We start from the raw sequence: 15754 nt of genomic DNA on the forward strand, positions 1-15754 counted from the left end.
GTCTGGTTGTACTAACACTGCAAAACCCTCACTTGCTGTGACTGCAGAGTCTTTGTAGGTAGATAAAAAAAAATCTAACTGCCGCCCTGCACAGATAGCTTGGTTGGTTCGAGCACCATCCTGATGCGCAGAGGTTGCAGGTTCAATCCCAGGTCAGGGCACATACAAGAGCAGATTGATGCTTCTGTCTCTATCTTCCTCCTTCTCTAAAATCAATCAAAAATAAATTAAAAAAAAAATCTAACTGCCAAAATCACACTTCATCCTCCTAGAATGAAAAAGAGTCAGGATTCGAATACCCTATAAAAAGACGGAGCAAATTTCTGGGAAAAAGAAGATTTTCAATGTCTGTTTGGAAGAGTTGAGGATGCAAGTACTTCAAGAAAATAAATTTATCAAATGATAATGTTCATTTCCATTAATTAATGAAAATGGGAAAATAAAATGTTTATATGCTAAAATAATATACAATAGAACTTAAAGTAAAAATAATTATTGTTTTGTAATTATTTATAAGGGTGTAATTATTTGTAACGGTGGGAAAGACATTTAGTTCACTGAGGTGTGCTATATTCATGGCATTTATAAAAAAATGTTTTTACTATTTCTTATCCACTTTCTACTATCTTCTGTATTCTTAAAATGAGCTTCTGAACCTCAAATATATTTTTTTCTAATCTAAAAAACAGTGTCAGAACCAAATACTTGGCCATTTGGGGTATGGAGCATAGCCATAATATCATTTAGGTTTCAAACTTGGTCCTGTCATTTTGATGGCTGGGGAAAAGTCACTAAACTCTAAAAGCCTCATTTGCTCATGTGCACAAAGAAAATAAGGAAAATGCCCACAGAGTGTTCTTAAGGAAAATAAATGATCCATGAAAATGCCTCATAAAATACAACAGGCCATACAGATGAATGTACTATCAATCCTACAGTATAATATCTACAGTTTTCCTAATCCTTCTATGTCTACTCCCTTCCAATCTTCTTAGAAAGAATACTTTTACACAATCATAGGAAATATGTTTATTGTGGTACTAAAAACCACATCCTTCAAAAGTTATACATCATTTGAATCTTATGAAAGCCATTAAAAAACTCTTCTATGATAATATCTTTTGTAAATTACACATTTCTCTAACTTTAATTTATCTTTTATAAACAAAGATAACTGGCTTCATAGATTTTGAAACTGGATTTTTTTTAGGATAATATAGAAAAATGATAATTTTCTGGGGAAAAGATAGAGAGAGGTGAAAGAAAGTAAAGGAGGAAATAAATGGTGGTAGAATGAAACTTGACTTTGGGTGGTGAGCACACAATAAAATATACAGATTATGTATAATAGAATGGTTCACCTGAAACCTATAATTTTATTAACCAATATCACCCCAATAAACAAACAAATATGCTAATGTTCATTATATCTAAGCTACAGCTGAAAGTGTGTGCCTTCTTCCAGCAACTACAATTATCAATAGTATCCCTCCCTAGCCTAACGCTGGGTAAATTCATTTTTAGATAGAATACAAATTTAAAAATGAGTCATTGTGAGTCTGACACCACATTTTTAAACCAAGCTAGACTGATACACCAGTTGCAGTAATCACAAAGCACAGACACTGTACAGCAGGTTGATATACCTCTTTAGAGGAAGCTCTTGATCTATATCTTAATGATAATGTCCCACTAGTGTGCATTCAGGGACAGGCAACAGAGATGGCTCTGAATTATACAGGTGACCTTTCATTTCCTACAGCATGACAGCTGTCTTACAACACACACCACTGAAGCCAGTGCACATATAGTAGTGGTAGTACTTATAGTTATGCAATGCATGCACATTAAATATTTCTTTCTGGGAAACAAGTCACTTAAAAATATAGCCTCTTGTTAAACTGTTGCATTGGTAAGCTTTAGGAAATATCAATAAAACAGGGATGCCAAGTAAAACACAACAGTAATGTTGTATATACTATATTTTATAGAACCATGCTCGCTAAAAAGGAAACTGATTGAAAATAGAAGCAGCTTAGTCAATGTCCTTAGCCAGATAGCTGAAGTTATCTGGCATAATCATACATAATTACAAGCAAAGTCATGGAAATAGACATCTTATTAAAAGACAGGTAGGTATGCAAGAAACACAGAACCATGCAAGACTTAGGTGACAATGCTGGACTTAAAATCCAGCCATGCAATGTACTCCTCCCCTTTGCCCCTCCCATCAAGTGAATTACAACGTACGTTTAACAGGCTCTTGGGGAAGAGGCTCCATGGTAGTCTTGAGTAAACTTTGGGACACTATGGAAAAAATAAAAAACATAACTAAAAACAAAAATAAAAACATGGGAATGATGGCTGAAACTCACTCACATGATTCCACTGCCCAAAGAAAACAAAAACAAAAACAAAACAAGATCATGGAATTAAAAACAAAAACTAAACAAATATCTTGGGTTTTGGCTCCAGTATGGAACCAAAGTCAACATATAAACATAGATATCACTGTCCAATAACATATCAGAACGCCATATATTTTGTCTTTCAGTACTCTGTTGATGGATTTCTCATTCCCATCCTCTCTCCTTAGGATTGAGCATCACCAATTTCATTCCATCCATTCTCTACGGTATCTTTATCGTTTCATCCGTTCGCAGGGCAGCCTCTGGCTCTGGCTATTTTCCTAAGTTTTACTCTTCACTTATCTGTCTACCTCTCCAACTGACCTTCAGCCTCTCCTGTTTGCTTTCTTGATAAATTACTCTGTAATCCACTTCCCCTGAAACTAAGAACTGCCTGGCTTATCCATTATATCTTTGTTGGGAAAAGGAACCTTTTGTAAATCTCAGCAAAATGTGTGCCATCCAGAGGTTCCATCTGACCTGTGGTCCTTGCTACCAGTTTCCAGACTGAATCAAACTGATCCAATGAAAGGGTGTGTGTAGGGGCTGCAGTAGGGGTTTTTATTGGAGGGAGTGTTTCTAAGTCTTTAGGCAAATCCATTTTTGTTAATAACTTCTAAAAATCCTCTTTCTTATACATTATATGCATACCTGTTTATACAAAAAAAAAAAATCCACTTCAGGGAAGGGAAAATGTTGGAAATTTGTCACAAAATCTCCTCAGCCGCTAAACCAGTTAGAATGACTTTAACAAAGGCTCTTTGTTCAAGAGACTCCAGGCAAGAGAATCCCCCATTGTGTTCCCTGTTACCTGACCTAATTAACTTCTTTGTTTGAAACTGAAGAAAGTAGTTTTTGAGCTAGAAGCTGCAATCATTCAATCAGAGCCAGAAAAGATGTCCTTGGGGTTACCAGTTTCTATAACTGTTCTCACCCAGGACAGAAGTGGAGTCATCTCCAACACAAGAGACCAACAGGAACTTTTTCATCAGATTCCACTTGGATACTGGGCTTCATAATAGAAGGTCTAAATTAGTGCAGGTCCTGTTTTTGTTTAGCTTAATCTTATGATCGTCCCGGAAAACCATTTATATAATCCCTGTAAATCCCAGGCAGGAAATGGTGACTGTCACCATCACAAACACAAGGGAGAAAAGGCTGGAGTCTCTCAAACAAAACAACAATTATTAAACTTAATATTTAATTTATCAAGTTGAGTTATTATTTCTTGAGTAGTCAAAACTTCCTACCCACGAACATTAAATAAATATAATACAATTGGGAATTTAACATGGAAACCTGCTAAGAACAGAAGTCCCACAGGTCTGGTGCATGACTCCCAGAAGTTTCAACTCATGTTTAAGTCATTATGACTTCATTTATTTATCCCCCTGAGTTTTGAAAGGCTTCAGGTTCAAGAGAATAGGCTTTGCAAACTATATTCCTTGAGCTTTATGTCATTGAATGTTTCTAATCTTAGTTACGAGTATTCTTCTCTTTCCAAGAGAAGACATGAAAAGCTTGGCATTGCTCGAGCCACAGGGACATTTCGCTCCTCTGCATTTTGAAGTGCTCAGTTCAGTCCCATTCCCTCGCCACCACAATAAAAGTCCCATGTTATGAATTAACTCAGTACTCATCACAGCAGAGATGCCTTACCAATGCAACCGAAGTGTCGTCAGCCAGGATTCCAGTGGTAAACCTTATTTGCACATATAGTGCACATGCATAGACCCAAACACATGGACAAACACATATGTATACATTTGCAGTACAGTTGAGAAGATGAAACCGCAATTCCAGCTTGGCTTAAAAGAAGCACTCAGAAGTCCCTAGAGACTGAAGGATGTATGCACCACAGCTAGTCAAAGAACACATCCATGGTCATGCTTTATTAGAAAGAGACAGAGGTGTGTGCTCATGATTGAACATACAGGAGGAGATGCCTGGCAATTAGAGAAGTGGATAGAAATGGGGTTAGTGGTAGCAACAGACCCATCCCCAAAGACCAGGAAAACCGATCTGTTACAGGGAGCATAGTCAGTGGCGAGAAAGACGAAAGGTGGCCAGGTTTGAGGAAGGTCCACTTACTGACGCTGCCACACACGGCCATGCAGTACTCCTCTGTGTCAAAGTTGTTTCGGTTGCCGCCACATCCGCCGTAAAAGAATGGGGCGCACTTCCCTTCGGTCACATCAAAGTACCAGCGGGAGATCATTGCTCGGCATGGCCCCGTCTCAGCTTGTTCAGAGCACACCTCTAATCAGAGGAGATGTGGGGAACCACATTTAGCATGAAAAGGTATCGGCTCAGGGTTCATATGTACATGTTTAATTTTCTAACGCATTATTCCTCCCAGTGGTAACTTGTGTTGGGTTTATTAGGCAGCATCTGCCAAACATTTACTGAGGAATGTAGCGGGATGTTAGAATTACGTCTGAAACAAAGCAATGCATTCATACCTGGTTTAATGAGTGCAGCCCTGGGTAGTAAGAGGATTCCAGCTACCGGTGAACATATCTTTTAGCTGCTTTTAGATTAATGTTAAATGCCTCAAGGAATCTGCACATCAAAATACTTCTCCACGATAAAAATAACTTTTTCTTTTAAAATAACTTCCAATTAACTTTACAGGGAAAAGGATGTGTCTGGTTAGGATGAAAATAATTTAACCTCTAGCAAGTATCTGATTTTCTTTACAAAACAATTGCTTTGACTTGAAGTATAAAATAATTACGCATTATTCTAAGTGAAGGTGATCCAGTTTTCAGCCTATCCAATGACTGACTATATTTGAAAGCATATCTACTATTTGTGAATGTGACTTAAGAATCAGTTACATTATCTCTAATTAAAAAAAAAATCTTTACTTGTATATTTATCTGTCCCTTGAATAATAATGTTCCAAACAATAAAACAGTCAACCAACTCTGAGTTGTTAATACCTACCATGTATTGTTTTATATTAAAACACATCTTCCTGTCAACATGCTTTGTCACTTTTCCCAAGATCAATTTCATAATCCCTGATCCACTCAACAGGTAGTAAACTGCATGATTCCATTTTACTGTGATTAGAATAAGAATTCTACCTCCCATGCATATTCCATTTTGTTAGAAGTAAAACTATTTTCTAGCTCATTTTGTGCCCTGCCGTATATAAGCTTATAGAGAGCCTGCTAATGGCTTAGCACAAAACATATATATATGTCTTGCTTATTCTTAGCTTAACACATTAAGGGAAAGCAACTTTCTTCTAAAAGATAAAAACCATACAAAGCCCAGAGCTTCCAAATTAGTAATATTCAAGATTGACCATAAACAATTTCTCAAAGACAAAGATCCGCAAGGACCTAAAAGTGAATGACTAGTTTATTTCCCCATACACACCACTCAGGTCTTTTTCTAAGCAAAGAGCTGATGACAACACTAGAAGCTGCAGCTATCACGATGATGTCAACAGAAATGGGAGGGGCAGTGAGCACTGAGTCCCGGGAAAGGAGTGTCAAGCTCTCTGCAGGAGAAATGCCCGGCTAGCAGCGAGGTAAGATGATTCTGTCTCTCCTAGACAGTTCTCAGATAGATAATCTGGCTCCAGGAACATCAAGGTCAGTGTCACTCATTATTAAGTCATCTCATTCAATACTGTTGTTTTGAAAGTCCATGCTTGCACACCAACAAGATTTAGTTGGCTTTATGCATAGAATTCTTCTGTATGATAAAAATCCGCAACCTGTTGACATAAGTATCTCATCCACTAAACAATTCAATTTGTCCCTCCAAATTAAATGACTAAGCATTCTGAATTATAAAGGGTAAGTTAGTTTTGGGGGGATCAGATCACCCAGAGTTATGGACAAAGCAGCTTCTGAGCAGCAGAGCCGTAAACCAAACCCCAGATGAGGGTTACCTGCCAACCACAGCCACCAGCTGTCTCCCCTCCTGGACTTTATCTTCAGTTGTAATCAATATCTACAGCAGAGGTCCCCAAACTTTTTACACAGGGGGCCAGTTCACTGTTCCTCAGACCGTTGGAGGGCCGGACTATAAAAAAACTATGAACAAATCCCTATGCACACTACACATATCTTATTTTAAAGTAAAAAAACAAAATGGAAACGAATACAATATTTAAAATAGAGAACAAGTAAATCTAAATCAACAAACTGACCAGTATTTCAATGGGAACTATGCTCCTCTCACTGACCACCAATGAAAGAGGTGCCCCTTCCGGGTGTGCGGCGGGGGCCGGATAAATGGCCTCAGGGGGCCGCAGTTTGGGGACCCCTGATCTACAGGTTGGCTTTCCCTCCTTCTCTGTACCTCCCTTACCAATTTGGAGGCTGCATGTAACATTCTTTTTCTAAGGCGATAACACTCATTTCTGCCTCAGGCTGCATTGATTTCAACAAGACTAGAAGGCAATGGTGTCTTCTGAATTTACACTTGGTTGGAGTTGGCACTTTGGTTATAAGTGGCTGCCACCAAGGAGGGCACAGAATGCATGCCCCTAGGTCACAGGAGCACAAGCAACAAAAATCATCATTCTTTGACAATTCAAGTGGGTCTTCATGTTTTATACCCCTTAGAGTGCTAAATACATGTCTTCTAACTCTTGTCTGCCACAAGCCACATAGCATGCATCACAGCTCTGTGGGGGCAGGAAATGTGTGTGTGATATCTCCTATGTACTATATAAAAGTAGCAGAATTTCAGGTGGGTGCAAGTAATGGGATGAAAGCATGATGATCAAAGAAGGCAATCCATGACTGATATTGCCCTTGTGAGAGCTAGTAACAAGTTCCTATATCTGATAAAGGCAAAAACTCCCTGTCCAGAATTCAGATGGCATTACAATATACTGCAGTTTTCCCCTACCAAGTGAGAAACATAATGGCACATTCATTTTTTTATACTATATTCATTTTACTCTTCCTCTGGGTTTTTCCAAATAGCTATCAAACCCTTTGTTATAACTAATTTGTAGAGCCCCAAGTAAAAAAAAAAAAGCATCCAATCCTGGCCGGTTCGCTCAGCGGTAGAGTGTGGGCCTGGCATGTGGAAGTTCTGGGTTCAATCGTCAGCCAGGGCACACAGGAGAAGTGCCCATCTGTTTCTTCAGCATTCTCCCCTCTCCTTTTTCCTCTATCTCCCTTTTCTCCTCCTGTAGCCAAGGCTCCATTGGAGCAACGTTGGCCAGAGCACTGAGGATGACTCCGTGGTCTCTGCCTCAGGCACTAGAATGGTTCCAGTTGCAACGGAGCAACATCCCAGATAGGCAGAGCATCTCCCCCTAGTGGGCATGCTGGGTGGATCCCAGTTGGGCGCATGCAGGAGCCTGTCTGTCTGCTTCCCTGCTTCTCAGTTCAGAAAAATACAAACAAACAAACAAACAAACAAAAACAAAACCAAAAAAACAAAAAAGAAAAAGCACCTAGAACTCAAAATCCATTTATATACCAACTAAGTAAACAAAAAGAACTACAAGATGGGCCCACAATTCTTGCTGGAATCTCTAGAGTCTTAATCCATCAATTAAAGTAAAAAAAAAGCAAAGAGCGACATAATCTCCACTTGGAGAATGTTTTGTTGGTTCTTGTGACATTACTGCAGCTGTCAAACTCCTGATTTGAAATGGCCCCAAACAGTTTCATGACTCTGTTGTGTATGGACATAGTTGGGAATAGTGATCAATCCCCTGGTAGGTACTTATAAAAGGGTATTTATTTAATATGATGTAGTCAGAGCTAGTATAAAAGTGCATGATAATTTAATGTCAAATCCAGGATGTATTAAGGAGCAGACATATGTGAGCCTCGAAGAGCAGGGGTGAGAATGTGTCCCTGTCACTTTGGAATCTCTCAAAGGCAATCACCTGTACAACTGGGCCTGATCTGCTGAAACAGAGGAAGGTACCCTGTTACCCCATACCAGAGCAAGACCAGACAGGCAAGAATAGGCATCTCTTTCTCTTTCCTCCAATTATCAGCATCATTGATCCACCTGGCATTTTCCAATCACTTTCCTCCTGACTATGACAAAAACATAAATTTTCTAGAGCAGTTAAGCTGATTTCAGAAGGGACTCGTAGTGGAATGGTCACTTTTGACCTCTTATGCATATTTATATTTCCACTCTACTGTAGAGCACGCAAGTGTCTGAGCTCTCTGACCTCTTCTCTAACTCTTCATCATTTCCGAAAAATTATCTCTGTAGTTAAAAAAACCTTTGCTTAGTCTGGGAGAGGCTTAAGGGTGGATGGGGGGCAACACGGGGGAAGTACTATGCGAGTACATTTACACAAGGTATTAATTATACAGAAAGGAGGTGGCCAATGCTTTGGCGAAGAGATAGCACATGCTTGGGCTGAAGAAATGTAAAGTGACCCATGTCAACTTCACAGCTGTGACACTGCACTAAAAATGGGGAACACTGGGTGAAGGCTGGCCTTTGTATCTTTGCACTAATTCTTTCCCTGCATTGAATCTACAAGTAGCTCCCAAAAGGGAAAAAAAAACCTTCACATTAAAAAACATATAACAGGACTGCTGGTGGTTCAATATTCCTTACAATTCTAATCTTGTCTCTTTCCTTGAATCTCTTATTTTGGTGTAATTCCCCCAAAGGGCAATCAATCCATCTCCATTTGAGAAACATTCCTTTAAATTTCTTACTAGCAATGGGAAATTACCAGAAAAACCTATCCAATCAAGACTTTAACCAAGTAGAAGAGTTTTATTTTATTTGTTTGTTTGTTTATTTATTATTTTTTCTGAAGTGAGAAGCAGGGAGGTGGAGAGACAGAGTCCTGCATGTGCTTGACAGGGATCCACCTGGCATGCCCACTAGGAGGCGATGCTCTGCCCATCTGGGGCATTGCTCTATTGCAACTGGAGCCATTCTAGTGCCTGAGGTGGAGGTCATGGAGCCATCATCAGCACCTGGGCCAACTTTGCTCCAATGAAGCTTTGGCTGCAGGACAGGAAGAGAGAGATAGAGAGAAAGAGGAGGGGGAAGGGTGGAGAAGCAGATGGGCGTTGTTCCTGTGTGCCCTGACCAAAACTCGAACCTGGAACATCTACACATCGGGCCAACATTCTACCACTGAGCCAACTGGCCAGGGCTAAGTAGAAGAGTTTTAAAGCATGGTGTCCTGAAAGATATAATTTATAAGCTGCATGACTAGCTTTTGAGAAAAAGAAATCTCAAAAGACTTTAAATGCTTATGTTTACATTATTTTTTTGAATAAAAAAATTCCTTCCTTCCTAATTTACAAATCTTACCCCCCCAAAAAATGCAGTGATAAAGTGTTTTATATTGATTACTATAACCATTCAGTGGAAAATTATTTATAATATCACCCACTACATGGAAATCTTGTAAAATTAGACCTTTTATTACTGTAGCCTTAAATGGAAGTCATTTGAAAATTAAAACTGCATTTTCCTTTTCACACCTTCATCCTCTTCTCAAGACCTTAAATAATAAATGAAAAACTCACATTTTGAGATCATTGGCTAAATTTATTTTTTGAATTCCAATTCACCTTTATTTCTACTCCAAGTAAATGTTACATATAAAAATAAAGAAAAAATATTTTTTCCAGAATAACAGAAGCAGAAATATTTCTCATAAAGATCTTGAAAGTTAGCTAGAATCATAGCCACAGACTGACACAGACATCTGAATAACATTAATCTTTGATTATTCATATTTTGTTTTTAAACTTAAGAACACAAATAGGTTTTCTAATATTCATTTAGCTAAATTCTGCTGGCAGGGAAGGCTTATCTCTTATAACAGCTCTAGCCACCCTTCAAGACAAAGGACCATTTAATAAACTGAAATGCTAGGGTGCACAAAGCAGTAGGAGTTTGTGCTGAAGAGTCTCTATGTAGTTTGATCTTTGTAAGGTAATCCTTGCTGAGATCTAGCAGGTTTCAACACTAAACTGCATTTTGTAAAAGTCAATATTACACAAACCCGAGATAGAAACAGGCTAGCACTCCCTACATTAATTGTTGACCGGCAATTTTATGCAGAAGTTATTCATGTCACCGGCTGTATTTTTGTAATTGAGTATGAAAATGAAACTATTTAAATAAACTTCAGCATACTTTATTTATACATAATGAATTTAAATAAAACTATTAATTTCTACATCACTACAATATATTTCAAAATCACTCGGACAATCAGATAAAGTGTCTGCATATAATTCATTGAAAAGTTCTTTACATTCACGATCCATCATGGTAAAAACTTTTATAATACCATAATTGTGATAAAAACCTAAATATCAAGAAAAGTCACTTTTATATAATAAACTGAACATGACTGAACATGACGAAGAAAGATTTTACAATATCTTTGATATGTACGTTCAAACAGCGAGTGGTTAGAAGGTAGTCCAAGTATAGATAGCTCGGACACTGTGATTGTTTTTGTTAACTGTACCTTTGATTTTACAGTCTCACGCCTGGAGGAGTGGGAAGAAAAGGAGTCCGCATGAGAATATAGAACAGTGTGCCGTTTTTCAAACTTCGACCCTCAAGGCAAAAATACAATAATCCTATATTACCCTGAGTTTCAAAAATTGAAGTAGCTAATGCAAGTGTAAACATAGTTAACTCGTGAGCGGTCAACAATGTGTTAAATAAAATAAGTATGTAATTCACCATTCCAAAAATAATGCTTAACCACAAAAAAATAATTCTGAATGAATTTCAAATTGGAGCAAATATTTTGGGGACAGTCAAAATTAGAATGCTGACTTTACACTTTTTAAAAATTAGATAAGAAAACAGCTGTGAACATGGCACACTAAGATGGGTAAAAAATGCCCACTTTTATCCTTGCGCAGGGGCCATGCTAATCTTCTCTGTATCGTTCCAATTTTTTAGTATATGTGCTGCCGAGGTGATTACTAAAAATCAGACATGAAAACAGCTGTGAACGTGGCACACTAAGATGGGTTAAAAATGCCAAATTTCAAATACATGATAATTATAATGGTACTTTCATAGGCAAAGTTAACAGGTTAGCAAACTATTAACTTTAAATAAAGCATTAAATGAAGAATAATTATAGAATTTAAAACTTTTTAATTATTTCATTTTTAACAACTGAATAATTATTCTTAGATGATAGGAATGTATATAAAATAAAAGCCTATATTACATGGAATGTATAAACATTAAATTTATAAATTTAAAAAAAAAACCACTTGAATAATCCAACTAGAGTTATTTACAGAAAGCTAAAAATTGTATACTGTCATATTGTAGAACTAACAAAAAACTGTGAAGCACGGTTTCTCCAAATGCTGCAAGAATATATGCACAATTAAAGCTCATAGATGCACAAATATATCTATGTTCCTGGAGTTAAAAGTTACATACTGTATTTGCAATTTTAAAGTAGAAAGGGCAAAGGAAAAAAGACAACTATAGTTTGATCTTGTAATGTCAGCTGTTTAATATTAACAATAAAATAAAATGAAAACAATGACAGAAGTGCTAAAATCTACTAAATATGATTATTGTTAATATTTCAAATAAATGTTGATAATGAAAACAACTGACCTCAATACTATTTATATCAACTTTAGTTTTCAGCCTGATTAAGTAAGTTATTGCTATAACTCTAATAGTACTAAAGGGTGAAACTTCATAAGCCCAAGTTATTGGAATCATTCATATATTCTGCTGAAGAATAAAAAGACAAATTTGTGTGTGGTTCTTATGGATGAAAAATTTAAAATATCAGCATATTAAAAAACTAGTTATTTTTTAAGAATTTTTTTCACAATAGTAGATATGTATACTTTAAATAGAAAATAAAAATTTTTTTAAAAAGGATTTTATTTTATTCATTTTAGAGAGGAGAGAGAGAGAGAGAGAAGGGGGGAGGAGCAGGAAGCATCAACTCCCACATGCGCCTTGACCAGGCAAGCCCAGGGTTTTGAACTGGAGATGTCAGCATTCCAGGTCAACGCCCCATCCGCTGCGCCACTACAGGTCAGGCCGAAAATAAAATTTTTAAGGTGCTTACAAATATGAGCAAGTAGTCATAAAAAAAGAAACACCCACATCCAATAGAAAATTCCTCTGATCAGAACAATAAGTTATCAGATATTTATTACCTACTAATCATATTTTACTAAAAAGAAAACTGCAAAATTAGGCAAGCCAACTTCAACTAAAGTCTTATAGCTAATCTCATGTAAACCTCAACTATGGGCTGAACTATAGACACAAGTGATGGAAACAGCTGTGTTAGTAATGAAATCACTGATTCAGTACAAAACGATGGGTGCTAATTTGTCACGGAAGTCTGTAGAAGATCTGTGGCGTTGACTTGGCTTTTACTGAATTTTGTTGATCCTCTCAGGCTATCCAATACATCTGTCATTCCAATTATACCTGACCTGATTCTCACATCCCTCCATGATGAAAGGTTATTTATAAAACGCCACCTGAGGAGATGTATTCGGGAAGTATTTAGACCACTAAGCAGTATTCTTGTGTTGGTGGCGTCGGCAAGCATTCACAAAAAAGCACCAGTATGACTTCCTGATAACTTTGTACTGTTTGTTGTGTGTGTGTGTGGGGGGGACACTTGTTTTTCTCTAAGCTGTGTGGCTAGGCTGAAACCCAACCCAGTATTAGAAGGCGCTTTAAACTCTGAATAAGACAAGATGTCACATCCTTTGTTGGAAATAAGAGAAAGTGACTTTTTTTACTGACTCTGAGGAGGGGTATGCTCGGAAACTGGTTGTCTCTGGAAAAACAAAACACTTTGATTTATACCATTTGCCAATTTTCTGTGGTATCAATACTCCCATTAACAGTATGTCAAGCTACCAATGGTTGTGGCTCACAGAATTCCTCAATATCTTAATAATCAGCTTTCACAGGCCAAGAGGACTCAGCTATCGCACAACCTGGGAAGTCTGTTTTGTGTGCTGTAATGTGGATGCTGATATGAAGTTGTATGTTTGTATGCCCCGCCAGCATCGGGTGTGTGTCTGTATCTCTATATTCACTGATAATTTCCTAGTTTTTATCAGCAGATTTATTGACATAAAATTTCCATACCATAAAGTATAGAATCAATACTTTACTATATTCACAAAGATTGATCTACATTGTCCCATAGCAAATTATATTTTTCAATTTCATGCTGCTTGAAATATTGCAGGTGTGGTTGACAGCAGGCTAAGACAGCCACTCTGTCCATATCCCTGTGCCCCCAGCAACCAGTGCCACGGCCAGTACCGAGGAGTGCCTGGTTGACGCTGGTGGGCATACAACAGTAAATCACATGGTCCTTCTACCAGATCCATGGTTACCAGAGGGAGAAGAGCCATAATTTAATTTTGTGGAGTTCAGTAACCTAGCCCAAGGCAAGAAACATTTAAATATCAAGCTTCTAAATTTCATCATCGTATGGGAGGCTTAAAGAAACACCTACATCAGTGTCACTGTCCATTTAGTAGATGAACTTCTTCAAGAGGTTCAAATGCCCATAAGAAATGAAACACTATCTAGAAATGCAGTGGCATTTGATATTATCTTGGTTCGATTTTCAGCAGGATATAAAGTTTAACTGCAGGTATTTTAATATACAATATATATTCACAAAAAGTTTTAGTTCAGAAACCAATTTCAAACTGTTATTTTTCTTAATTCTTATTATAGGTCTATAAATATTAGCTCTATTATACTAATAATATAGATGTAACTTATATGCTTTTTATAATTAAAATGACAATCTGTTGGCTTACCGTTGACATTTCATAATTTCTAATAATATAGTAAACACTAGTTCTCTGGAAGATCAGAATAATACCTATAACCATGACAACCTTAGCACCTTGTTAACCAAACACTTACTATCTACTAGTAGCTGTACTGTTTCCCATAGATAATTCCATTTATTCCTCACAAAATGATTAAAATGAGGTATTATGAAACCCCATTTTTCAGAGGGATGCAATGAGGCCTAATGGTTATAAAACTGATATAAATTTACAATCAGTGGGTTGTATAGCCAGGGTTTGACTCTGGGCAGCCTGTTCTTGGGAAACAAACTGAAATACCATGTGGCAGGCATAGGGTTAAGTACCTAACATGGATCACCAATTCTTGCAACAAACACGCAACTCTGTATCAGCATCCACATTACAGCACAAGAAACAGACTTCCCAGGTTACTTAACTGGCCCAAGGCCATACGATTAAACATCCTCTCTCAACCCTACACTAATCTGCCTCTGACCATAATAAAACCATCGTAATGTATTAACTTGGTAGGGCAGTATCTGAAATATAAAGAACTTCATACTATTTTTCTCATAATCACTATTAGAGGCTTTTTGGTTTGTTTGTTTAATAAAGGCCCAGATAGAAAATATTTTTAGCTTTGTGGGCTATATGGTGTCTGCTCCACTCCACCTCTGCCACATGGAGGCAGCCACAGGTGGACATGTAAAGCAAATGGGGTCGGCTGTGTCCTAGAACAACTCTGTGATCAGAAAACAGGTGACAGACCATATATGACCTATGGCCATAGATTGTTGACCCCTGATCATTATGCTCAGTGTGAAATAATAATAACATGAATATATGCCTATAGCAAAGGAATATACATTTATAAGAGAACACAGGTTAAACTGAAATAGTATGTATTAGAAATAAAAAAGTAAAGTTTTAACATTGGTGTAATAAAAATACCCCGGTCTGCCCTGGCTGGGCTGCTCAGTGGATAAAGTGTCTTCCTGGTAAACTGAGGCTGTAGGTTCAATCCCTGGTCAGGGCACATATGAGAAGCAATCAGTGAGTGCACAACTAAATGGAATAATTAAGTGGAACAATGAGTTGATGCTACTCTCTCTCTCCCTCCCACCCTACCCTTCCACTCTCTCAAATCAATGGAAAAATAAAGAATAAAAAATTAATAAAAAAAAGGAATACCTGACTTATCTGGGTCCAAATCCTCACCACTTACCAGCTTTGTCACCGTGAGCACATTTTAGAAAATGTTTCTAGGCCTTAGTTGCCTTGACATTAAATGGTAAAGTAAAATTTCTACCACACGGCAGAGTTACAAGGATTAAAAGATAGAAATATCACCCTAAAGCAGGAGTCTCAAACTCAGCATGTGGGCCACAGAGCAAGATCACAGCCGTTCGGCGGGGCGCACTAGGTCTACAAAAGGCAACTGTTATGCAACACTTTTCTCACTGCAGTTGAAAACAAAAAAAAAATCAGTACAACAAGCACAATCGTACATGCAGTTTACTCAGTGTCACAAAACGACCAGAAACTGTAGTTCGCATCACA

General features: G+C 37.5%; 1 protein-coding gene and 1 non-coding gene across 7 annotated transcripts in view; both read right to left on the reverse strand.

The window, feature by feature from the left end:
- Positions 1-15754, reverse strand: part of APP (amyloid beta precursor protein) — a 276723-nt gene that overhangs the window by 96233 nt on the left and 164736 nt on the right. For 2 of the 6 annotated variants that reach the window (XM_066369935.1, XM_066369932.1), the window contains exons 7-8: positions 4500-4667; positions 2251-2307 (exon numbers count right to left, since the gene is read on the reverse strand). The exons of 2 other annotated variants lie outside the window; for them this stretch is intronic. In XM_066369935.1, the coding sequence (XP_066226032.1) occupies positions 2251-2307; positions 4500-4667 (225 nt within the window). The remainder of the gene's footprint in view (positions 1-2250; positions 2308-4499; positions 4668-15754) is intronic. 2 more of the 6 variants (XM_066369937.1, XM_066369936.1) reach the window with 1 other exon arrangement.
- LOC136396545 (U6 spliceosomal RNA) lies at positions 11234-11336 on the reverse strand. Its single transcript, XR_010749816.1, has one exon. It is a non-coding gene; the product is annotated as a U6 spliceosomal RNA (small nuclear RNA).

This window comes from Saccopteryx leptura, chromosome 2, assembly GCF_036850995.1.
Source record: "Saccopteryx leptura isolate mSacLep1 chromosome 2, mSacLep1_pri_phased_curated, whole genome shotgun sequence".
Classification (NCBI taxonomy): Eukaryota; Metazoa; Chordata; class Mammalia; order Chiroptera; family Emballonuridae; genus Saccopteryx; species Saccopteryx leptura.